The sequence below is a fragment of the Tachyglossus aculeatus genome, chromosome 17 (assembly GCF_015852505.1).
Source record: "Tachyglossus aculeatus isolate mTacAcu1 chromosome 17, mTacAcu1.pri, whole genome shotgun sequence".
In the NCBI taxonomy this organism is placed as follows: Eukaryota; Metazoa; Chordata; class Mammalia; order Monotremata; family Tachyglossidae; genus Tachyglossus; species Tachyglossus aculeatus.
In genome coordinates this window covers 59,752,823-59,775,648 of record NC_052082.1, presented here as the reverse complement: position 1 = coordinate 59,775,648, position 22,826 = coordinate 59,752,823, and the positions used below count along the sequence as shown (strand labels likewise).

The following is a 22,826-nucleotide window of genomic DNA, read 5'->3' as shown; positions in this document are numbered from 1 at the left end:
AGCCCCCAGGGGAGTGGGCGAAAGGGCTTAAGAGAGTGAGCAGTGGAGGTTCAGAGGATGGACTCCCAATGACCCAGCAGGGTTCTGGACTCTCCGTCTGACCTCTTCCCCGACTCTTTCTATTCCCAGGTATGCAGATGACTTTGGCCATCCCCATGTCTCGCAGGCCCCAGAGGGCGGGCCGGCCCCTCCTCTGCCCCTACCTTTGTTTCTGCCCCGGCCCCCAGCTCTGCCAAGCGTTGGGTCCGGCCATTGCTCTTTATTGTCCTGGGGGCCCAATACAACCGCTTTACCTGGGGAGGCCCACCTGGCCCCCTCCTCTGACCCCTGCAGGAAAACCCACCGAGCAGGGGGGCCTGGGGGAGAATCTGGAAGGGGCTACAGGTTAGGAGTCCAACAGATCCTTCCTATTCCCTCTCCCCTCCCTTCCCCTCCAGCTCCTGGTCTCCAGGGAAGTCTCTGCTGGTCCTGACAGATCCTGGTGGTCTGTGGGCAGCAAAGTGCCCGGGGCCCAGACTGCTCCCGATTCTGTCCCCGGCCCCGACGCCCCGTCACCCAGTCGGGTAGAATCCGGCGGCCGTTGGCTGTCTCTTTCGACTCCTCACAGTTCCCCGCGGGCCGGGGCGGCCGCACACCGGAACCCCAGGTTATCGGAAGCCGAGTCCGGCGTGTTCCCCATCCTGCACGACGTGGGGTGGGCCGTCAGGGCTCTCCCGGGCTTTCCCACCCCACCTCCCCATCCCCCCCAGATAGGGAATGGAGGAGGAGGGCAGGGAGAGGGAGGGGAGACCGGGGGTCGGGACTCCGTACCGGGTGGTGACCCTCGCGCGGTGGTTAGCCGAGCCGTCGGCCGTGTCGATCCAGGAAGCACCGCGGAGGACCCGCATGCCGGCGGGCCCGGGCCGGGGGCTGCGGTACTCGGACGCGGTCCACTCCCACACGTTGCCCATCAAGTCATAGAGTCCTGCGGGCGGCAAGGGCTCAGTGCCGAGCGCCGGGACACGGGGCAGAGCACGAAGGGTCCAGGGAGCGGGAGGGCGGACGGGGATAGAGATGGCACCGGTACCGGCCCCTCCTTACCAAAGCTATTCTGAGCGGGGAAGGCACCCACGGGGGAGGCTCCATGGAAACCGTCTTCAGCCACGTCCGTCTTGGGGAAGCCACCCTGGGCGACGGGGTGGGGTCAGGGGCTGCCGCGAGGAGGCGATTCCCACCCCGGGGTCGGGGTGAGGGGGAGCGGTAATGGGAGTCGGGGTTCTTAGGAAGAGGAACATCTCCCCCCACCCTCTGTACTCTGCCAGGTCGCTATCTCCCGCTGCATGGTTACTCCCGAGACGGGGAGGGAGAGTTGTGGAAACCAAGGGGGCAGGGCCCGGGGAGGGTCACCTGCCACAGGTTGGAGCGGTTCGGCTGGAAGTCGTCACCCCAGGGGTACACCCGGCCTAGTGGGGAGATGAGAAATCCGCTATTCCCCACCGCTCCCCGCTGGCCGCGCCCACCCGTGCTCCCCCCTCCGGTTCCCGGCCCCCTACCCGACAGCCCTCCACGGGCAGCAAACTCCCACTCCTCCTCGCTGGGGAGCCGCTTCCCCCGCCAGGCGCAGAAGGCGCATGCGTCGTTCCAGCTCACGTGCAGCACGGGGTGGTCCAGGCGCTCCTTGATGCCGGACCCGGGGCCTGCGGGCTGACTGAGCCGTTATCCCACAGCCCCGGACCCCTCTCTCCCCAACATCCTGGCCAGACACTCAGCCCCACCCCTCTGACCCCTGCATCTGGCCCCAGCCAATCACCCCAACATCCCCAATCCCTCCCCTGGGCCCAGCCTGGCGGTAATCCCCATCACCACCCCCGAGCCCCGCCTTGGGCCCGGGAGGGTCACCCCGACTCCCCAAACCCTCCCCTGGGCCCAGCCTGGCAGTCTTCCTCACCACCCCCTACCCCTGCCTTGGGCCCTGGATGGTCATCCCAACACCTCCCGACCCCTCCCCTGGGCTTAACCCCTTCCCACTTGAGCCCACAAAAGGGCATGGGATGGAGAGGGGGAGTGAGTTGGGCCTCCCGGGCTCTTTGGGTGGAACAGACAGACTCAAGCAGGAGCAAGGGACTAGGCTCTGGGCTTCCTGCTGGACGTGGAGAGAGTGGGGGAGGAGGGCTGTGTCCCAAACAACCACCCCCATTCCCATCATGCTGCCCACCAGCCTGGATATCTCCTTGGGCCACAGAACCAGAGGGCCAAGGGCAGAGGACCCTTCCCTCACCTGCCTCCAAAACGCCCTCTCGACGGGAAGCCACCACGGAGCCGACTGCAAACAGAAGAGACCAAAGTGGGTACTGGGATTCAAGATAGGAGGCCGGGGGACTTGATGACCTGCCCATCGGGTAGGGGAAGAGTCAGACTGTGGTGCCTCCTGTCCAGGAAGATCCCCCCATTTGGGCAGGCCACCTTTGGCCAGGGCAGGGTGAAGGGGAGGGAGAGGGAGAGGGTGGGCTTGGACTAGACCGGGGGCCTGGTCAAGAGAGTCCGGGGGGTGGGGGGGTCTGTCTCCCACCCCCTGCCTGGATCACACCCTCCGTCACCTCCAGTTTCTCCTTCACTTTCTCCTTCAGTTCACGGGCCACAAAGTCCTCAAAGACGAAACTCCACCCGAAGGTCTCCGCTTCCGTCTGGTACTTCTTCTCCCGGACAAATTCCCTGACGATAATAATAGTAATGATAATAATTACGGAACTTGTTAAGCCCTTACTTTGTGCAAAACACCGTTCTCAGCGCTGGGGTAGGCAGATGCAAGTTAATCAGATCGGATGCAGTTCCCATCCCACACTTAGGCCCCATTTCACAGATGGGGTAACAGAGGCTCAGAGAAGTTAAATGACTTGCCCAAGGTCACACAGCGGAGGCAGGATCAGAACCCAGGTCTTTCTGATTTCCAGGCCCGCGCTCTATCCAAGAATACCAGGAACAGTGCAGTCGGCCCCACCAGCTCCGGCCCCCACACCCGGGGCAGACTGGGCACTGGGGCCGGGGGGCATGTGGGGACCCGGGCCTCCTCTGCGCTCTAGTCCCGCCAGTCTGGGCCCCCACCTGCCACCTCACCGGAAATCTCGGTTGGTCACAGGGAATCTGTCGATGGCGAAAGGCCGCACGGTCACCGTCCGGGAGGGCCCCTCGCCGTCTCTGCTGTCCGGGGAATCGGTCCCCATCCGGAACGTCCCTCCTGGCAGCTGGACCGTGCTGTCTATCTCCCGACTGGGGCCTGCCCAGGGCAGAGGGACAAGCAAGGGGAGCAGTCAATGGGCACGGAGCCCAGCCGGGTGTGAGGGATAGGAGAAGGCCCTCTGGGATCCAGAGGGCAGCGGGATCAAGCCGCCACTCCGGGCTGCCCAGCCCCCGGCCTCGTCGGCCCTCGGAAGTCACCTTACCCGCTTCCGTATCCTCCCACGCCCACCCGGGAGCCCGGACTGAGGTCCCGCATCCCCGCGTGATGACCTTCCCGGGCTCCCTGCTCGGGTGAGCCAGGGTGAGAGCGCCAGTGCTGACCGGGCCTCCCGGGCACAGGGCACGATCCTGGTTGCTCGAGGCTAGACAAAGGTGAGAGATGACGTCCCTGCTCTCGAGGAGCTCCCAACCTAGTGGGAAAGACTGGCCCGTTGACATAAACTGAAGGATTTCCCTTAGCTGAGGCGGGGAGAAGGTGGATCTAAAGACCAGAGCAGTCAGCGAAGGGTTCGACGTCTCCCAGGCTGGCCGCACCAAGAGGTTTACCCCTGGACTACGTGACCACCTGCTTGAGCCGGGCCAGAGTCCGGGCCAGCCAACACGAGACTTCAGGTCAGCGGCGGGCCGCCATCTCAGTCAGGTGGCCCAAACGGCGCTCTACCTGACGCCCTTCGACTCCGATGCCACCGCGTTGTGGTGTGGTGGTCGGGGGTGGGGACCGCTGGGGCTGTGCCAGCCTTGGGGGAGGCGTCTGACCCAAGAACCTCCCAGGGTGTTGCCCGAGGTGGACGGGCCAAGCGGGAACTCCGACTACCGGCTGCCTAACGTGGGCGGTGAAGACCGCAGGGCCTCCCGAAGCCACCGAGGCCATCGCCTGCCGGGACCAGGCCCTACTGAGAGCTCACCTCCTCCAAGAGGCCTTCTCAAACCGAGCCCCTTCCTTCCTCTCCCCCTCGTCCCCCTCTCCACCCCCCCATCTTACCACCTTCCCTTCCCCACAGCACCTGTATATATGTATATATGGTTGTACATATTTATTACTCTATTTATTTATTTTACTTGCACATATCTATTCTACTTATTTTATTTGGTCAGTATGTTTGGTTTTGTTCTCTGTCTCCCCGTTTTAGACTGTGAGCCCACTGTTGGGTAGGGACCGTCTCTAGATGTTGCCACCTTGGACTTCCCAAGCGCTTAGTCCAGTGCTCTGCACACAGTAAGCACTCAATAAATACGACTGATTGATTGAGACAGGAGACGGGGGGGGGGGGGGGAGGGGGAGGGGAATGGGGACCCAGACCCGTCTGGAGGATTTGGGGGCGGGGGGAGGGTGCGGGAAGCCCTGACCTGTCCGGGGGGTGGAGGTGGGGGGTCGGGGCGGGGGCACTGACCTGGTCGGGGTCCCTGAAGCAGCAGCAGCAGCAGCAGCAGCGGCAGGAGGTGGAGGAGGAGGACCCGCATGGCGGGGGACGGGGACGAGGCCGGGGCCGGGCCCGGCACCGGGACCTGCTCCGGGACGGACGGACGGACGGACGGAGGGAGGGAGGGAGGGAGGGGAGGAGCCGGGAAAACCCGGAAGCCCCGGGACGGTCCCGGCGGGACCCCCCCCACACGCCCTTCTCCCTTCTCCGTGGCTTCGCCCCTTCCCCTTCCCCTTCGCCCAGGCCCCGCCCTCTTCCCTCCTCAGGCCCCGCCCCCTCCGATGGTCAGGCCCCGCCCCCTCGCCCCTCATCAGGCCCCGCCCCTTCCGTCCTCAGGCCCCGCCCCTCGCTTCAGACGCCCCTCCCTCTCCAGCCCCGCCCCTCCCTTCGCCCAGGCCCCGCCCCCTTCCCGCCACAGGACCCGCCCCTTCTATCGTCAGGCCCAGGCCCCGCCCATTCTCCCTCACCAGACCCCGCCCCTTTCATCGCTAGGCCCCGCCCCCTCTCCACATATCAGGCCCCGCCCCTTTCATCGCTAGGCCCCGCCCCATCTCTCCATATCAGGCCCCGCCCCCTCCCCCTCGCTCCAGGCGGCCCCGCCCCATTCACCCCTCCCCCTCCCCCCAGATGCCCCTCCCTCTCCAGGCCCCGCCCCCTCTATCGTCATTACTCTGCATTTTATTACTCTGCATTACTCTACATTTTATTACTCTATTTTACTTGTACATATCTATTCTATTATTTATTTTATTTTGTTAATATGTTTGGTTTTGTTCCCTGTCGCCCCCTTCTACACTGTGAGCCCACTGTTGGGTAGGGACTGTCTCCATATGTTGCCAACTTGTATTTCCCAAGCGCTTCTCACAGTGCTCTGCACACAGTAAGCGCTCAATAAATGATTGATTGATCATCAGGCCCCTCCCCTCCCCCCTCCCCCAGGCGCCAGCCCCCTTGCAGGAGGAGGGACACCCAATCTTGCTCCCCCCGGGGGCGGACCCACAGTCTTCACCCCCATTTTACAGAAGAGGTACCTGAGGCACAGAGAAGGGAAGTGACTTGTCCAAGGTCACACAGAGGAGGTACCTGAGGCATAGGGAGGCAAAGCGATTTGCCCAAGGTCACAAGTGGTGGAGTTGGGATTAGAACCCACGTCCTCAGACTCCCAAACCCAGGCTCTTTCCAATTAACCACCCCCTCCCTATCTCCCAGCCCCTAACCCTTTAGACCCACTAGCCCATAATTTGCAGCCCTTAATGTCAGTGTAAATGAAACTCAAAGAAAGATTCTCCCGGGTAGAAAGACCGCAGCTTTAATTCAGTGCATTAAAAAAAAAAAAAGGAGAGAATAAATACAGAACCAATTTCAGAACTGTATATTTGCAGGTGGTGTAATTTTTTTTTTTCAAATTTAAACAGGTAGTGGCCAAGTTTACTGCCACATTCAGATAAGCAGCGATTCCTGTGGAAATCCTTTAGAACACGGGAGAAAGGTTCTCCTACCACTGTATTCCCGGAGGTCGTCTCTAGGGCGGACCTTTCACTGGGCAAGGGAGCAGGGAAAAACACGCACCAAAACCAAGTTCCACTCAACCTTTGAGAGACGACATTCCAGCTCGCATAATTTCATCAACCAGGAGAATGTTGGTGGCGATCACCGTGCTGAAAGACGGAGTACAAAGATGAGAAACGCCATGCTGCTTCATTCTGACACCCGTCTGCATGTTTTGTTTTGTTGTCCGTCTCCCCCTTCTAGACTGTGAGCCCGGTGTTGGGTAGGGACCGTCTCTATATGTTGCCAACTTGTACTTCCCAAGCACTTCCCTCCCCCACAGCACATGTATATATGTTTGTACATATTTATTACTCTATTTTACTTGTACATATCTATTCTATTTATTTTATTTTGTTAGTATGTTTGGTTTTGTTCTCTGTCTCCCCCTTCTAGACTGTGAGCCCACTGTTGGGTAGGGACCGTCTCTATATGTTGCCATCTTGTACTTCCCAAGCGCTTTGTACAGTGCTCTGCACACAGTAAGCGCTCAATAAATACTATTGATTGATTAGTACAGTGCTCTGCACACAGTAAGCACTCAATAAATGCGATTGAATGAATGAGAAAAGCTTCCCCTTCCAGGCTTCAATCCAGATGGGGGATGGGGAGAGAAGTAACAGAAAGGACCAGACAAACCAGAGCAGCCTACCTCTAGCATCCCCGACTCTAAAGTACTAGAAACACTCATCTTCAAAACTACTCATTCACTCGCATTTATTGAGCACTTACTGTGTGTAATCAAATCCCCGATGCCCAGCTGGAACCTCAGGATACCCAACAAGCACAAGCCAGCTGCAAGAAGTTCTGAACAAGCCTCCCCCAACACACACAAGCCCATCTGAGAGCTCACCTCCTCCAGGAGGCCTTCCCAGACTGAGCCCCTTCCTTCCTCTCCCTCTCCTCCCCCCTCCATTCCCCTGCCCCACCTACTTCCCTTCCCCACTGCACCTGTATATATGTATGTACATATTTATTACTCTATTTTACTTGTACATATCTATTCTATTTACTTTATTTTGTTAATATGTTTTGTTTCGTTCTCTGTCTCCCCCTTCTAGACTGCGAGCCCACTGTTGGGTAGGGACTGTCTCTATATGTTGCCAACTTGTACTTCCCAAGTGCTTAGTACAGTGCTCTGCACACAATAAGCACTCAATAAATACGATTGATTGATTGATTGATCTTACCAGGAATGAAGAAGTTGTTTCTTGACACAGTAGTTATCCCAGACTCCTGCTTCTGCTGCCACCATTGGTTCGCCTGGAGATAAAAACACACCAAATGGCTTCATGCCACCATCATAGGCTGAAGTACTCCCTGCCCCGAATATTAGAACTTGTTTCACTTTCTCCTGTGGTGACAAAAATCGCTTACAGAGATCGGCCTAGGGACAACACTCCTGCCAGTAATGGGGAGGCAGAAAGCAGGCTCAGTTCCTTGGCAGAAGCAGCATGGCTTAGGGGAAAAAGCACAGCCTCGGGAGTCAGAGGCTGTGGGTTCTAATCCCGCTCCGCCACTTCTCAGCTGTGACCTTGGGCAAGTCACTTAACTGCTCTGTGCCTCAGTTACCTCATCTGTAAAATGCGGATGAAGACTGTGAGCCCCACGTGGAACAACATGATCACCTTGTATCTACCCCAGTGCTTAGAACAGTGCTTGGCACAGAGTAAGCGCTTAACGAATGCCAACATTATTATTATTATTGGCCCGGAAATGGAGAAGCCCCATGAAGGCAGGGATTGTATGGCTTAGAAGTCCATTTATAGTTACAGCTGTGGTACTTGTTAAGTGCTTACCTTGTGCCAGACACTGTACTAAGCGCTGGGGCAGATACAAGCAAATCGAGTAGGACACAGTCCCTGTCCCATGTGGGGCTCACAGTCTAAACCCCCACTTTACAGATGAGGTAGCTGAGGCACAGAGAAGTTAAGTGTCTTGCCCAAGCTCAAAGAGCAGAAAAGCAGCAGAGCTGGGATTAGAACCCAGGACCTTCTGCCCCCCGCCCCCCCTCCATGAGGCCCGTGCTCTACCCACTCTGCCACACTGCTTGCTCTCTGCCAGACACTTAGTACAATGCTTTGCACACGGTAAGCCCTCAATACATACGACTGCCTTGTTTCAGCCACCCGAAAGAGGACGGCGAGGCACCAAAATCCTAGCCAGAGTGGGTGGGACTATCAGAGGCCAAGAAGCAGCGTGGCTCAGTGGAAAGAGCAGGGGCTTTGGAGTCAGAGGTCATGGGTTCAAATCCTGGCTCTGCCAATCGTCAGCTGTGTGACTTTGGGCAAGTCACTTAACTTCTCTGGGCCTGTTACCTCATCTGTAAAACGGGGATTAAGACCGCAAGCCCCCCGTGGCACAACCATATCACCTTGTAACCTCCCCAGCGCTTAGAACAGTGCTTTGCACATAGTAAGTGCTTAATAAATGCACTCATGATTCCAGTTGAGTTCGTGACCGTTCGTTCGATCGTATTTACTGAGCGTCTACTGTGTGCCGAGCGGTGTATTAAGTACTTGGGACCACCACGGCAGCTAGGCTGTTTTTCTGTGGATGGCCAGGAATTCAGTCACAATAAAGGGTCCATCGTGAGGCAGAGAGCGTGTGCACATAGGAGGAAGAGCCAACAATAAGCGGCGGCCGGTGTCACCGCCCTCTTACCGGTGTTCAGGTCGACCCCGACAAGCTGTCCCGACTCCGCGTGTTCCGCCTGCACTTTCACCAGCGTCTCCTGGAGATCAAAGCCGGAGTTCTGGGCGAGGACCTGGAAGAGCCAGACAAGTCACGCTTGTCTCTAGAGATCCGAGGAGCCGCGATCCACGGCACGGCTATCAAATTCGTTTCGTCACAACCTACCGGACAGACAGAAAGGCAGACAAACCCCCACCAGAATCCCAGCCAAACGCTTTGGGTTTTTTTCCTCCCTATGGAGTTCCCCTCCTGGGCCCCGGGCTGCAGTTGATCTCCCTGAACCCAGGCCCCACAGTGGGTTGTGACGAGGTTTGCTAAGTGAGCTTCGCAGGGGGTCCGGCTCGGCCCCACCCGACCCCACGGCCCACCTTGGGGATGATAAGCAGAGCGTCGGCGAAGGCCTGGACTCCCAGTCGGGCTCTTCCTTTAACGCTGGGTTTATGCTTCATCAGGGCCTCGGCTATTGCCACTTCCACCGCGCCCCCACCGGGCACCACGCAGCCTTGGATGGGGATGCGAAGGGGAAGGGGGAGACAAGAAGAAGAAAAAAACAACAACCCTACATTAACAGGTCAAGAACAGCAAAGGGAAAAATGAAACGGATCTTTGGCCACAGAAACGGGAGTTGCACCCACCTCCCCCGGGCCCTACAACCCGGCCCCCTCCGAGTCAGGTGATGCCACCTCAAATGGGCCACACACAAGCCTGGGCTGAGCGTCTCTTCCCCAAGCCCACCCACCTGCCCACATCACAGCAGAGGGCCCACGATCCGGCCCTTCGCCGCACTCAGGAAAGTAGAATAATTTCTGTCCTCCCTCCTTCCCGTAAATCCCGTGAAATTGTGGGCGACCTCTCATCTGACCGTCGCCTTCCACCCGAAAGGCCGGACACCATCACAGCTGGATGACCCCGAAAGAGAGGGGGGGTGTCCTCTGACAACGTCCAGGAACTCACCATCTTCCATAGCGTTTTTGACTGCGCGCAACCCGTCTCTTATTGCGTCCTTGATCTGAGTGAGTGTGTGTTTGTTGGGCCCCTTGACCAGCAGCGTCACAGACAGGGGATTGTCGCACTTCTCGATGAAGGTGAACTTTTCTTCCCCCTACAGCGGGGTTGAGAGAAGTTATGCTTTCCCCTTCCACCTCACACCAGTATTGACCGAACACACTTGGCAGAGTAAGGAAATGCACGTTTGAAGCGAGTTTAAATTAACTGCGAGACGAACTGTCCGCTCCTGCGGACAGGGAGCGGGCCAACAACTGGCTTCGTATATGTTTTAGTTCCTTGGTTTCAAAATGCTCGATTCCTGAGCAAGGAGCCTGGAGACCCTTTTCCTTTCCTCAAACACACTCTCCCCATTCTCTGGGAGTGAGCCAAGTTCAAACCCAGGCAGGGACATTGTTCAGAGACAGCTACTTCCCGAAGGGACCGTGTGCCAGCCTCACCCAGGGATTGCCAGTGCACACAGACAAGGGCATCACGTGTACACATTGCAGCTTTACTACGGCACACTGGAGGTCTCCACTGAAATGGAAAGCTTTTACACAGCACAACATTTTGCCGATTTTGGTTTCGTCTCTTTAAGTGGGGGGCCGGAGGGGAGGAGGAAGTGAACATCCCGAAAGAATTATTCATCACAGGAAGGGGGAAGAAACAAATATAAACCTCACCAATGTGTACTCGTAGACAAGTCCAGCATGTCCTAAACAGTCAGCATTGAGGTCATCAAGAGAATTCATGGCAATCCCACCACAAGCAAGGGTCAGTCTGAAATAGGTAGAGACACTTGAGTTTTGGGACACGAAAGGGACCTCTGTGGCATCAAGATGGCAGCGAGAGTACAATGGTGGCACACGAGAAGCAGCGTGACCTAGTGGAAAGAGCACTGTCCTGGGAGTCAGAAGAACCTGGGTTCTTGCCTCGACTCCACCACTTGTCTGCTGTGTGGCCTTGGGCAAGTCATTTCACTTCTCCTTGCCTCAGTTACTTCGCCTGTCAAATGGGGATTAAGACTGTGGGCCCCATGTGGGATGGGGACTGTGTCCAACCTGATCCGCCTGTATCTACTCCAGTGCATAGAACAGTGCCTTGGTACATAGTAAGCACTTTAATTAATTTTTTTAAGAAAGAGACCAGACAAGTATCTTTCTGGGGCAGCCCCCCACTCAAAACATGAAGTGGGTTTGTTTGGGGAGCCACGCAGTACCCCCAGTTCTGCTATGCCCCACCCTGGCAGGCTCACCTTTCCATGTTCCTCCTCTTTGCCCTGCGCAAAGCCACGATACCTTCTTTGGCGAGAGCGTCCAAGGAAAACGGGTCGATGCCCTGTAACCCAAAGCGAAAGGAGGCTGCAGAGCCTGAGGGGACGGGCCCAGCGAGCTCCCCCCAACCGACTGGGCGGACGGCCAGCTGAGAAGCCTAAAGGAGCACTTCATCAACTTCCAATCTCACCTTCTGATTAATGACAACAAATCCCTTGTCTGAATCGCCACACACTTTCTTCTTCAGTTCGACTATTTTCTTAACTCTGTCTTCGATGAATTTTCTCTCGGCTCGGACCAATTTCTCTCGCTCTTCTGCACTCTTGTAGAAGAAGCCAGAGTTCACCTCGCTAAGGAAAAAAGGGTCAGAAACGTTATCCCCTACAGACGTGGATGGGAAGGTAAAAATGCCAAGAGAGAGCCAGCCCGTCGCGTACGTACGTTTTCTCGTACTCTAAGGACACATTACAAGTAAGGACGAAAGCGTCTTCTACTCGCTTCTTCATGTCAGGATGACGGGCCCCGTGGTCCAGAACCAGGCCTCTGATCAACCTGTTGAAGGAAATCAGTCACTGGAGGAGGGAAGGCTTTTCTTCTTGGCTACAATTCCACAGTGCGGCTTGGCATTCTCCACCTTCATTCATTTTTGCTCAGCCATCTCTCAGGGTTTATTCAGTCCAACAGAGATGGATGGACGTGGTTGGAGTCTCGCTCCCTCATCCCCCCTTACCTCACCCACGGTAACCCCACCCGGCCTCTGGTGAATTCTAGCCTGTGATCCTCAATGGAAATCATTGCGTCTCCCCATTCTCCCTCCCCACCCCTATCCTGAGAGAGTCCCACGTGCCACAGGGGCAGCGTCCTCCCTGATGATCTAAGTAGTGTCTGACATGTAGTCGACACTTAAGCGTCACAATTACTGCTCTTACTGCTGTTGCTAATGTGATTCGTGTTCTCGTTCTCTCTGTGATCATGCCAACTTTGGACCTGGCACACCATGAGCAGTGTTTCTGGAGAAAATATGCTTTAGCATAGTGTCTGACTGCACTGGCTACAGTCAAGCCAACGCAGAATTCGTCTATGCACCCCCGGGGCCAGGCGTGCGGCAGCAGGCGGGCTGCTCTGTGATGCCACAGACAGAGGAAGAAAAGCACTTCCAGCAGTGACCTCCCGCCACCTCCAGGCTCCAGATTTCTGGTCTGGTCATAAAGACTTGGTCTAGCCGGTGCCATGGGACAGGACCAGCCCGGGAGGGAGGGTTGTGGGAATCAGGTTTTCACTTGCTCATCCGGAAGGCGCCTGGCGCACGAGGACAGTTCTCCTTGCCCAAGGATTCGTTCCACCTACGTGGTGTCAGTTTCCGACTTGTGCTTCATCTCCATGATCTCCACCATGAAGAGATCGATAGGTTCACCCGGCTTTCTGATGGCCAAAACAGAGTCTACCACGGCCTGCAACAGACGTGAACACACCCGCAGCGGCGTTCTGTTTCTCGAGCCAGACGGCCACCCGATCCGCGCCCCCGTCTCCCAGCCCTCAGCTCGGGTGTGACCCCGGCCAACTAGTCTAACTTCCCTGGGCCTCAGTTTCCTCAGCTGTACAGAATGGGGATGCGATACCTATTCTCCCTCCCACTTAAGACCGTGAGCCCGAGGAAGGACAGGGACAGTGTCCACCCTGATTAAACTGCATCCACCCCGGCGCTTATCAAATACTACAAACGACGGCTCCCGGCAGGGTACTTTTAGCTTGCGCCTCTAACTGAAAATGAGTAAGTCGACACTGCTCCGTTAGAAACAGGCACCACCCTAACCACACCCAGTGCAGGTCTGTTCCCTCTCACTGGGCCACCATGACTGTCCAATGAAATGCAGCGTGGTCTACTGTTAAGAGCCCAGGCCTGGGAGCAAGTCGGGGAACTTGGGTTCTAACCCAGCTCTGCCACTGTGTAACCTTGGACAAGCCACTTCACTTCTCTGTGCCTCAGTTAACTCACCTATAAAATGGGGATTATGACTCTGAGCCCCACAAGGACATGGACTGGGCCCAAACTGGGTAGCTTGCATCTACACCTCAGACACTAATAGAGACCCTGGCATATACTAAGCGCCTAAACACCAAAAAAAAAGCACCACATTTCTGGCAACATAATAATAATGTTGGTACTTGTTAAGCGCTTACTATGTGCCATGCCCTGTTCTAAGCACAGGGGTAGATACAAGGTAATCAGGTTGTCCCTCGTGGGGCTCACAATCTTCACCCCCATTTTACAGGTGAGGTCAGAGGCAGAGAAGTGAAGTGACTTGCCCATGGTCACCCAGCTGACAAGCGGCAGAGCGGGATGAGAACCCACGACATCTGCACTGGTCTTTCGGACCTCACGGTGCTTTGCACACAGTAAGCGCTCAAATACGACAATGAATGAACTACGGTCAAGGCCACTGGGCTTGCTCATTTCACTTGAGAGGAAGGTGTTACTAGGAATCCGTCCTCACAGACTGGCGGGGGCCGGGACGAGAGACGACGCATTTCGGGAAACGCGCACACCTACCTCGGTCAGCACGTCAGCCAGCTCGGCGTGAACTTTAGTGCGCAGGGAGGTCCTCGCCACATCCATTAGTGTCTCTCGATCCATCTCCTTGCTGATTTTCACCTGCTCCAAGACTTCCAGGGCTTTGATCTTGGCAGCTTCAAATCCTTCTGTTATTATTCTGGGATGCAGGCCCTGGTCAGGTAAACCGCCACAAGACAAGTCCCTTTAGATAAGGAGCTTTCACCTCCTTGGACATTCAGACAGAAGGGCACGTTTCAGAAACCTGCCGGCCGGCTACCACCCAACTGGCTGCCGTGTGCTGTCCTTCTGAATACACATAAAAGGAAAAGGACTCCTTTCATTGCAGAGGAAAAGAACAACGTTTGCTTTAGCACAGAATTTAGACCAAGGGAACTAGAGAGCACACTTGGGTGTTCGCTGTGCAATTTCTCCAAGAAGACCGAGCGCCGCTGCGCACACACCCCCGGCCCCTACTCCTCCCGGCCTGTGTCTGGGATTCATCTAGTCGGGCGGGCCGAGCTTCCGTCGGCTAAACCAGGGAGGAGAGGATGGGGGGTAATGGGGACCTGCTCCTTCCAGCCCAAACTAACCGCTAATCAGAGAGGGGAGAGGCAACTCTACAGTTTTAAAACTTGCGGCATGGTAAGACGGGGAGGGATCCTTGCCGGACTGGCCGCCTTAAAGCTGCATCCCGAAGCGGTGGCAAGATCCAAATTATTTTGCCAATAGGGTTCAGACCCCGCTGAGTTCCCTGTTTCTCTTCTCCGTCTAGTTGCTCGTTTCAGCGTGTTCTTTATAAAGCTTACGCTCCCGTAGTCTGCCTGCTCGCCTAGTCTCCTGTCCCTTACACTGTCCACACACCTCCGTCGGACCCTCTTTCCTCTGACCTTACACCTTCCTCCTCCCTCCTCTACCAGATCGTGGGATCCTACCAGGGAATAGAACCAGGTGCCTACCGCCTTGCCCGGGCCCATCATCATCATCAATCGTATTTATTGAGCGCTTACTGTGTGCAGAGCACTGTACTAAGCGCTTGGGAAGTACAAATTGGCAACATATAGAGACAGTCCCTACCCAACAGTGGGCTCACAGTTTAAAAGGGGGAGACAAAACCAAACATACTAACAAAATAAATAGAATAGATATGTACAAGTAAAATAAATAGAGTAATAAATATGTGCAGACATATATACAGGCCCAGAGGGATGCCTCCCAACCCTCCTTGGCTCGTGAGCCCCAGAGCCGAGCCCAGCCTCTGGGTAAGCGGAGAACCCGGCCCCAGACGACTGTTGGATAGAAAGCTCACTGCCCTTAAAGTTTGGTTCAATCTAGTTTACAATCCAGACTGCCACCAAACTCGGAGAAACAAAGGGCCTTGCCGGGTCTGGTGAGCAAGTTTTCCAAAAGGCAACAGTTCTCTCTGCCCAAGTTTTTACCCGGCAAATGCCTTACCCACCACACCCGCACAAGTCATTTCCCACAGAATAAAATACCACAGGAATGTGACAGTCATGTGTACTTCGGAGATGTAGAGTTCAGCCTGCTTCAGCAGCTCCCCGATGATTAAGACGTTGGACGTGGTGCCGTCCCCAGTGATGTCGTCCTGGGCCGTGGCGACTTTGGCGATCAGAGAGGCGGTCGGATGTTGAATTTGCTAAAAACGCAGGGTGACCCAAGTGAGAACGCGATCTCGGATGCAAAGACCGAAGAACCGATGGCGTTTGTCCCGGCAGGGATTCGGGAGATCTGTGAGGTGTGGAAAGGGCCAGCCGGGCCCAGTTCCCCCGGTCTCAGGGGGTCCGGGGAGAGGGCGCAATCGTTCATTCATTCATATTTATATAGCACTTTGTACAGAGCACTGTACTAAGCGCTTGGGAAAGTACAATGCAACAATAAACAGTGACCTAATAATAATGACAGCATTCATTAAGCGCTTACTATGAAGTGCCGGGGAGGTTACAAGGTGATCAGGTTGTCCCACGGGGGCTCACAGTCTTAATCCCCATTTTCCAGGTGAGGTAACTGAGGCCCAGAGAAGTGAAGTGACTTGCCCAAAGTCACACGGCTGACAATTGGCGGAGCCGGGATTTGAACCCACGACCTCCGACTCCAAAGCCCGGGCTCTTTCCACTGAGCCACGCCGCCTCTCTGCCCACAACAAGCTCACGGTTTAGAGAGGGGGGAAAGAGCAAAGGGAGCAAGTCGGGGTGAAGCCCAGGGGAGAGGAAGATGAGGAAAAACAGGGCTCTGTCTGGGAAAGCCTCCTGGAGAAGAGGGTATCTATTGAGCGTCAGTTGAGCGCAAAGTGTCTGGGAAGGCCTCCTGGAGGAGCAGGTATCTATTGAGCGTTCGCTAAGTGCAAAGCACTGTATAGTAGAACCGAGGTGGTAGATGCATCCTCTGCCCACAACAATCTTAGAGTTTAGAGGGAGAGACGGAAATCAATCTAAATCAGGCCATAAGTGCTGTGGGGCTGAGGGAGCTGAGTAACAATAATGATGGTATTTGTTGAGGGCTTACTATGTGCAAAGCACTGTTCTAAGCGCTGGGGGGATACAAGGTGATCAGGTTGTCCCACGTGGGGCTCACAGTTTTAATCCCCCTTTTACAGATGAGGGAACTGAGGCCCGGAGAAGTTAAGTGACTTGCCCAAAGTCACACAGCTAAGTGGCAGGGCCGGGATTTGAACCCATGACCTCTGACTCCAAAGCCCGGGCTCTTTCCACTGAGCCACGCTGCTTTTAGACCGTGAGCCCACTGTTGGGTAGGGACTGGCCCTACTGAGAGCTCACCTCCTCCAGGAGGCCTTCCCAGACTGAGCCCCTTCCTTCCTCTTCCCCTCGTCCCCCTCTCCATCCCCCTCATCTTACCTCCTTCCCTTCCCCACAGCACCTGGATATATGTATATATGTCTGCACGTATTTCTCTGTTTATTTATTTTACTTGTACTTATCTATTCTATTTATTTCATTAGTATGTTTGGTTTTGTTCTCTGTCTCCCCCTTCAAGACTGTGAGCCCACTGTTGGATAGGGACTGTCTCTATATGTTGCCAACTTGTACTTCCCAAGAGCTTGGTACAGTGCTCTGCACACAGTAAGCGCTCAATAAATACAATTGATTGTCTCTCTATGTTGCCAACGTGTACTTCCCAAGCGCTTAGTGCAGTGCTCCGCACACAGTAAGCGCTCAATAAATACGATTAATTGATTGATTTTAGACTGTGAGCCCACTGTTGTGTAGGGACCGTCTCTAGATGTGGCCAACTTGTACTTCCCAGGCGCTTAGTACAGTGCTCCGCACACAGTAAGCGCTCAATAAGTACGACTGATTGTCTCTATATGTTGCCAACTTGTCCTTCCCAAGCGCTTAGTCCAGTGCTCCGCACACAGTAAACGCTCAATAAATACGACTGATTGATTGATTTTAGGCTGTGAACCCACTGTTGGGTAGGGACCGTCTCTATATGTGGCCAACTTGTACTTCCCAAGTGTTTAGTCCAGTGTTCCGCACACAGTAGGTGCTCAATAAATACGATTGATTGATTGTCTCTCTATGTTGCCAACTTGTCCTTCCCAAGCGCTTAGCGCAGTGCTCCGCACACAGTAAGCGCTCAATAAATACGACTGATTGACTGATTTTAGACTGTGAGCCCACTGTTGTGTAGGGACCGTCTCTAGATGTGGCCAACTTGTACCTCCCAGGCGCTTAGTACAGTGCTCCGCACACAGTAAGCGCTCAATAAATACGACTGATTGACTGATTTTAGACTGTGAGCCCACTGTTGTGTAGGGACCGTCTCTAGATGTGGCCAACTTGTACTTCCCAGGCGCTTAGTACAGTGCTCCGCACACAGTAAGCGCTCAATAAATACCACTGATTGTCTCTATGTTGCCAAGTTGTCCTTCCCAAGCGCTTAGTCCAGTGCTCCGCACACAGTAAGCGCTCAATAAGTACGATTGATTGTCTCTCCATGTTGCCAACTTGTCCTTCCCAAGCGCTTCGTCCAGTGCTCCGCACACAGTAAACGCTCAATAAATACGATTGATTGATTGATTGATTTTAGACTGTGAGCCCGCTGTTGGGTGGGGCCTGTCTCTCTATGTGGCCAACTTGGACTTCCCAAGCGCCTCGTGCAGTGCTCCGCACACAGTAAGCGCTCGGTCAATACGATTGACCGTCTCTCTATGTTGCCAACTTGTCCTTCCCAAGCGCCTCGTCCAGTGCTCCGCACACAGTAAGCGCTCGGTCAATACGATTGAATGAACGAATGAGTGGATAACGGGCGGCAATCCGGGGGTGTGGCGTGTCTCACCATCTCGTGGAGCAGCACGTTGCCGTCCTTGGTCAGCTTGATGTCTCCGGCCCCGGACACCAGCCTGCGGGGAACGACCCGCCGGGTGGGGCGCGTTGGCCGCGGGGCCGCCCGCCCGGGGACCCCCGGGCCGGCCGCCCTCCCTCCGTCCCTCCGCCTCCCTCCCTCCGTCCCTCCGCCTCTCCCCGGCTCCCTCTCCTCCCCGATCCGCCCGGTCCGTCCCGCCTCTCACATCTTCATGGTGCCCTTGGGCCCCAGGTTGGTCCGCAGCACGTCCTGCAGGCCGCGGGCCGCGCTGATGTTGACGGCCAGCGCCGCCTGGGCCCGGGCCACCTCCGCCTTGGGGTTCAGCGACTTCACGGCCGCCATGGCGGGGCGGGGGGGGGGGACGATGGCGGACGTGGCGTCCCTCAGAGCTGCCGCCGACACCTCGTGGACCCAAAGGTCGCCCTGCCGGCCTCGTCGGCGGCTCCTTCTAGAAGCCTCCAGCGCGCGACGCCTGGGCCCCGCCCCCGGGCCCCCAAGCCTCGCAGCCATTGGTCCGCCGCCCCCGCCCGCCCCTCCCCATTGGTCCGCGCTGCCGCCAATCACCGTGACGACGGAGCCGGCTCCGGCGGGGACCGTTTCACCCCGCTGGTGACGTAGTTCCGGTGGCCTCCCCCGTCGGGCCTGCTGGTCGGGCGGCCATTCAGTCCCTCGTCCATTCATTCAATCAATCAATCGTATTTACTGAGCGCTTACTATGTGCAGAGCACTGTACTAAGCGCTTGGGAAGTACAAATTGGCATCATATAGAGACAGTCCCTACCCAACAGTGGGCCCACAGTCTAAAAGGGGGAGACAGAGAACAGAACCAAACATACCAACAAAATAAAATAAGTAGGATAGAAATGTACAAGTAAAATAAATAAATAAATAGATTTATTCATTCATTTATTCATTCATTCAATCGTATTGATTGAGCGCTTACTGTGTGCGGAGCACTGGACTAGGCGCTTTTGAAGTACAAGTTGGCAACATATTGAGACAGTTAATCAATCGTATTTATTGAGCGCTTACTGTGTGCGGAGCACTGGACTAAGCGCTTGGGAAGTACAAGTTGGCAACATATTGAGACAGTTAATCAATCAATCATATTTATTGAAAGCTTACTGCGTGCGGAGCACTGGACTAAGCGCTTGGGAAGTACAAGTTGGCAACATGTAGAGACGGTCCCTACCCAACAGTGGGATCACAGTCTGCAATCAATCAATCGTATGAGGCTCCGGGCCTCAGTTCCCTCATCCGTAAAATGGGGATTAAAACTGTGAGCCCCACGTGGGACAACCTGATCACCTTGTATCCCCCCAGCGCTTAGAACAGTGCTTTGCACATAGTAAGCCCTCAACAAATACCATCATTATTGTTACTCAGCTCCCTCAGCCCCACAGCGCTTATGGCCTGATTTAGATTGATTTCCGTCTCTCCCTCCAAACTCTAAGATTGTTGTGGGCAGAGGATGCATATAGAGACAGTCAATCAATCAATCGTATTTATTGAGCGCTTACTGTGTGCCAAGCACTGGACTAAGCGCCTGGGAAGTCCAAGTTGGCAACACATAGAGACGGTCCCTACACCAAAAGTGGGCTCACAGTCTAAAAGGGGGAGACAGAGAACAAAACCAAACATATTAACAAAATAAAATAAATAGAATAGATATGTACAAGTCAAGTAAATAGAGTAATAAATATGTACAAACATATACATCTATACAGGTGCTGTGGGGAAGGGAAGGAGGTAAGATGGGATGGAGAGGGGGGCGAGGGGGAGAGGAAGGAAGGCCATTCAATCAATCAATCAATCAATCAATCATATTTTTTGAGCGCTTACTGAGTGCAGAGCACTGTACTAAGCGCTTGGGAAGTACAAGTCGGCAACATCTAGAGACAGTCCCTATCCAGCAACAGGCTCACAGTCTAGAAGGGGGAGACAGACAACAAAACAAAACATGTAGACAGGTGTCAAATCGTCAGAACAAATAATTAAAGCTATATGCACATCATGAACAAAATAAATAGAATAGTAAATACGTACAAGTAAAATAAATAGAGTAATAAATCTGTACAAATATATACAAGTGCTGTGGAGAGGGGAAGGAGGTAGGGCAGGGGGGATGGGAAGGAGGAGAGGAGGAGAGGTGGTTCCCTACCCACAGTGAGCTTACAGTCTAGAGTAGGAGTCAGAAATTAAATAAATTAACTACAGATAGGGACGTAAGTGCTGGGCTACATTAGTGTCATTGCATCCTCTGAGGGCCTTCCTTCTGGTAGCCAACACACCGACTAAAAACATCCAGTCGACATTTGATTTAGTGGATGGGCACTTATTGCCAGGGGTTCAGAAATGGTGTTTGAGAACCACAAAAATGCTTCTTAAGCATTGCATTACTTGTTCTTCCGTGACCCGTCATTTGCGCTTCACGTGAACGTCAAGGGAGCTTTTTTCCATTACTGCTTTCAAAAATTTCAAAACGGCTTTAAAAAATGTAGTGGGAATGATTGAAACAGGCTATATAATCCCTCCCCCAATTGGAAAGGCATTGAGTGTGTTTTCTCACAGGGGAAAAAAATCAGGCTTGTTTAGGGCAGGTTGGGAGGTTCATTCAATCGTATTCGTTGAGCACTAACTGCAGAGTACTAAGTGCTTGGGAGAGTGTACAATATAACAATAAACAGATATATTCATTCATTCATTCGTTCATTCAATCATATTTGTTGAGCGCTTACTGCAGAGTACTAAGTGCTTGGGAGAGTATAATATAACAATAAACATAGTCCCTGCCCACAGCGATCTCACAGTCTGGAGGAGGAGATAATAATAATAATGATGTCGGTATTTGTTAAGCGCTTACTACATGCCAAGCATTGTTCTAAGCGCTGGGGTAGATACAGGGTCATCAGGTTGTCCCACGTGGGGCTCAGTTTTCATCCTCATTTTACAGATGATGTAACTGAGGCCCAGAGAAGTGAAGTGACTTGCCCAAAGTCACCCAGCTGACAAGTGGCGGAGCCGGGATTAGAACCCACCACCTCTGGCTCCCCAGCCCGTACTTCTGTCACTAGGCCACGCTGCTTCTCTACATCTGTAACACAGGGATTAAGACTGTGAGCCTCACGTGGGACAACCTGATGGCCGTGTATTTACCCCAGCGCTTAGAACAGTGCTTACCACCCCGCCCTACCTCCTTCCCCTCCCCACAGCACCTGTATATATGTCTGTACAGATTTATTACTCTATTTTACTTGTACATATTTACTATTCTATTTATTTTATTTTGTTAATATGTGTTGCTTTGTCTGCACAGATTTATTACTCTATTTATTTTACTTGTACATATTTACTATTCTATTTATTTTATTTTGTTAATATGTGTTGTTTTGTCGTCTGGCTCCCCCTTCTAGACTGTGGGCCCGCTGTTGGGTAGGGACCGTCTCTGTATGTTGCCAACTTGGACTTCCCAAGCGCTTAGTCCAGGGCTCTGCACACTTTCATTCATTCATTCATTCAATCGTATTTATTGAGCGCTTACTGTGCGCAGAGCACTGGACTAAGCGCTTGGAAAGTACAATTCGGCAACTGATAGAGACAATCCCTACCCAACAATGGGCTCGCAGTCTAGAAGGGGGAGACAGACAACAAAACAAAACAAGTACACAGGCATCAATAGCATCAAAATAAATAGAATTATAGATATATACACTCCCACCCTCTCTACGACTGGGAGCTCACTGTGGGCAGGGAATGTGTCTGTTGTTGCATTGTGCTCTCCCAAGTGCTTAGCACAGCGGGTGAGGTAAACTTGCTCAAGGTCACTCAAGTGCACACAATAAGCACTCAATAAATACAATTGAATGAATGAATGAACAGTACGTCGCACATAATAAGCGCTTAACAAATACCATTATTATTATTATTAAAGATAGACATTAATCTACGTTCATTAATCCTTCCCTTCCCCACAGCACCTGTATATATGTGTATATGTTTGTACATATTTATTGCTCTATGTATTTATTTATTGTACTTGTACATATCTATTCTATTTATTTTATTTTGTTAGTATGTTTGGTTTTGTTCTCTGTCTCCCCCTGCTAGACTGTGAGCCCACTGTTGGGTAGGGACCGTCTCTATATGTTGCCAACTTGTACTTCCCAAACGCTTAGTCCAGTGCTCTGCACACAGTAAGCTCTCAATAAATACGATTGATTGATTGATATTAACAAAATGGAATGAATGGGATATGTACAAGTAAAATAAATGGAGTAATAAATGTGTACAAACATATATACATATATACAGGTGCTTAACTATGTGCCCCTTCCTTCCTCTCCCCCTCATCCCCCTCTCCATCCCCCCATCTTACCTCCTTCCCTTCCCCACAGCACCTGTATATATGTGTATATGTTTGTGCATATTTATTGCTCTATTTGTTTATTTCTTTTACTTGTACATATCTATTCTATTTATTTTATTTTGTTAGTATGTTTGGTTTTGTTCTCTGTCTCCCCCTTTTAGACTGTGAGCCCACTATTGGGTAGGGGCCGTCTCTATATGTTGCCAACTTGTACTTCCCAAGCGCTTAGTCCAGTGCTCTGCACACAGTGAGCGCTCAGTAAGTACGACTGATTGATTGATTGATTGAGCCGGTTTCGCTCCCGCCCAATGGCCTCGCGGAGAGGCCCGAGTCGGCTCGGCAAGGCTCGGCGCGGCGCGAGCGGGCGCGCGGGCGGCGCCGCCGACCAATCAGGAGGCGAAGAACGGGCGCGAGCGGGCGCGCGG

The 22,826-nt window shown here is 53.7% G+C and overlaps 2 protein-coding genes and 2 non-coding genes across 4 annotated transcripts; all 4 read right to left on the bottom strand.

The window, feature by feature from the left end:
• Positions 1 to 91: 91 nt before the first annotated feature.
• Positions 92 to 4,641, bottom strand: SUMF2 (sulfatase modifying factor 2; the record flags this gene model as incomplete). Its single annotated transcript, XM_038759454.1, has 9 exons — positions 92 to 680; positions 811 to 964; positions 1,081 to 1,165; positions 1,387 to 1,442; positions 1,533 to 1,683; positions 2,258 to 2,302; positions 2,577 to 2,691; positions 3,094 to 3,253; positions 4,608 to 4,641. Coding segments are annotated over 9 exons (879 nt in total), but the record flags the coding sequence as incomplete, so codon positions are not given.
• A 1,282-nt stretch (positions 4,642 to 5,923) lies between these two features.
• Positions 5,924 to 18,446, bottom strand: CCT6A (chaperonin containing TCP1 subunit 6A). The gene is made up of 14 exons (XM_038759428.1): positions 18,241 to 18,446; positions 18,009 to 18,072; positions 15,214 to 15,348; positions 13,692 to 13,865; positions 12,488 to 12,591; positions 11,582 to 11,692; positions 11,331 to 11,490; positions 11,122 to 11,204; positions 10,550 to 10,646; positions 9,834 to 9,981; positions 9,248 to 9,381; positions 8,850 to 8,952; positions 7,376 to 7,448; positions 5,924 to 6,295 (listed from the first exon to the last, which is right to left on the bottom strand). Exons 1-14 carry the CDS (start codon positions 18,375 to 18,377, stop codon positions 6,223 to 6,225), a joined length of 1,596 nt encoding a protein of 531 aa, XP_038615356.1. The 5' UTR covers positions 18,378 to 18,446; the 3' UTR covers positions 5,924 to 6,222.
• LOC119939897 lies at positions 12,094 to 12,224 on the bottom strand. Its single transcript, XR_005454850.1, has one exon. It is a non-coding gene; the product is annotated as a small nucleolar RNA SNORA15 (small nucleolar RNA).
• On the bottom strand, positions 13,986 to 14,119 carry LOC119939856. The gene has a single exon (XR_005454816.1). It is a non-coding gene; the product is annotated as a small nucleolar RNA SNORA22 (small nucleolar RNA).
• Positions 18,447 to 22,826: the final 4,380 nt, after the last annotated feature.

What these genes read in the sequence shown, in the direction of transcription:
- CCT6A (XM_038759428.1), bottom strand. Translation starts at nt 18,377, where the DNA reads ATGGCGGCCGTGAAGTCGCTGAACCCCAAGGCGGAGGTGGCCCGGGCC. An exon ending in TGGCTGACGTGCTGACCGAG is followed by an intron (nt 12,592 to 13,691) that starts GTAGGTGTGCGC and finishes CGTCTGTTGCAG; the next exon opens with GCCGTGGTAGACTCTGTTTT. An exon ending in TCCTTAGAGTACGAGAAAAC is followed by an intron (nt 11,491 to 11,581) that starts GTACGTACGCGA and finishes TTTTTTCCTTAG; the next exon opens with CGAGGTGAACTCTGGCTTCT.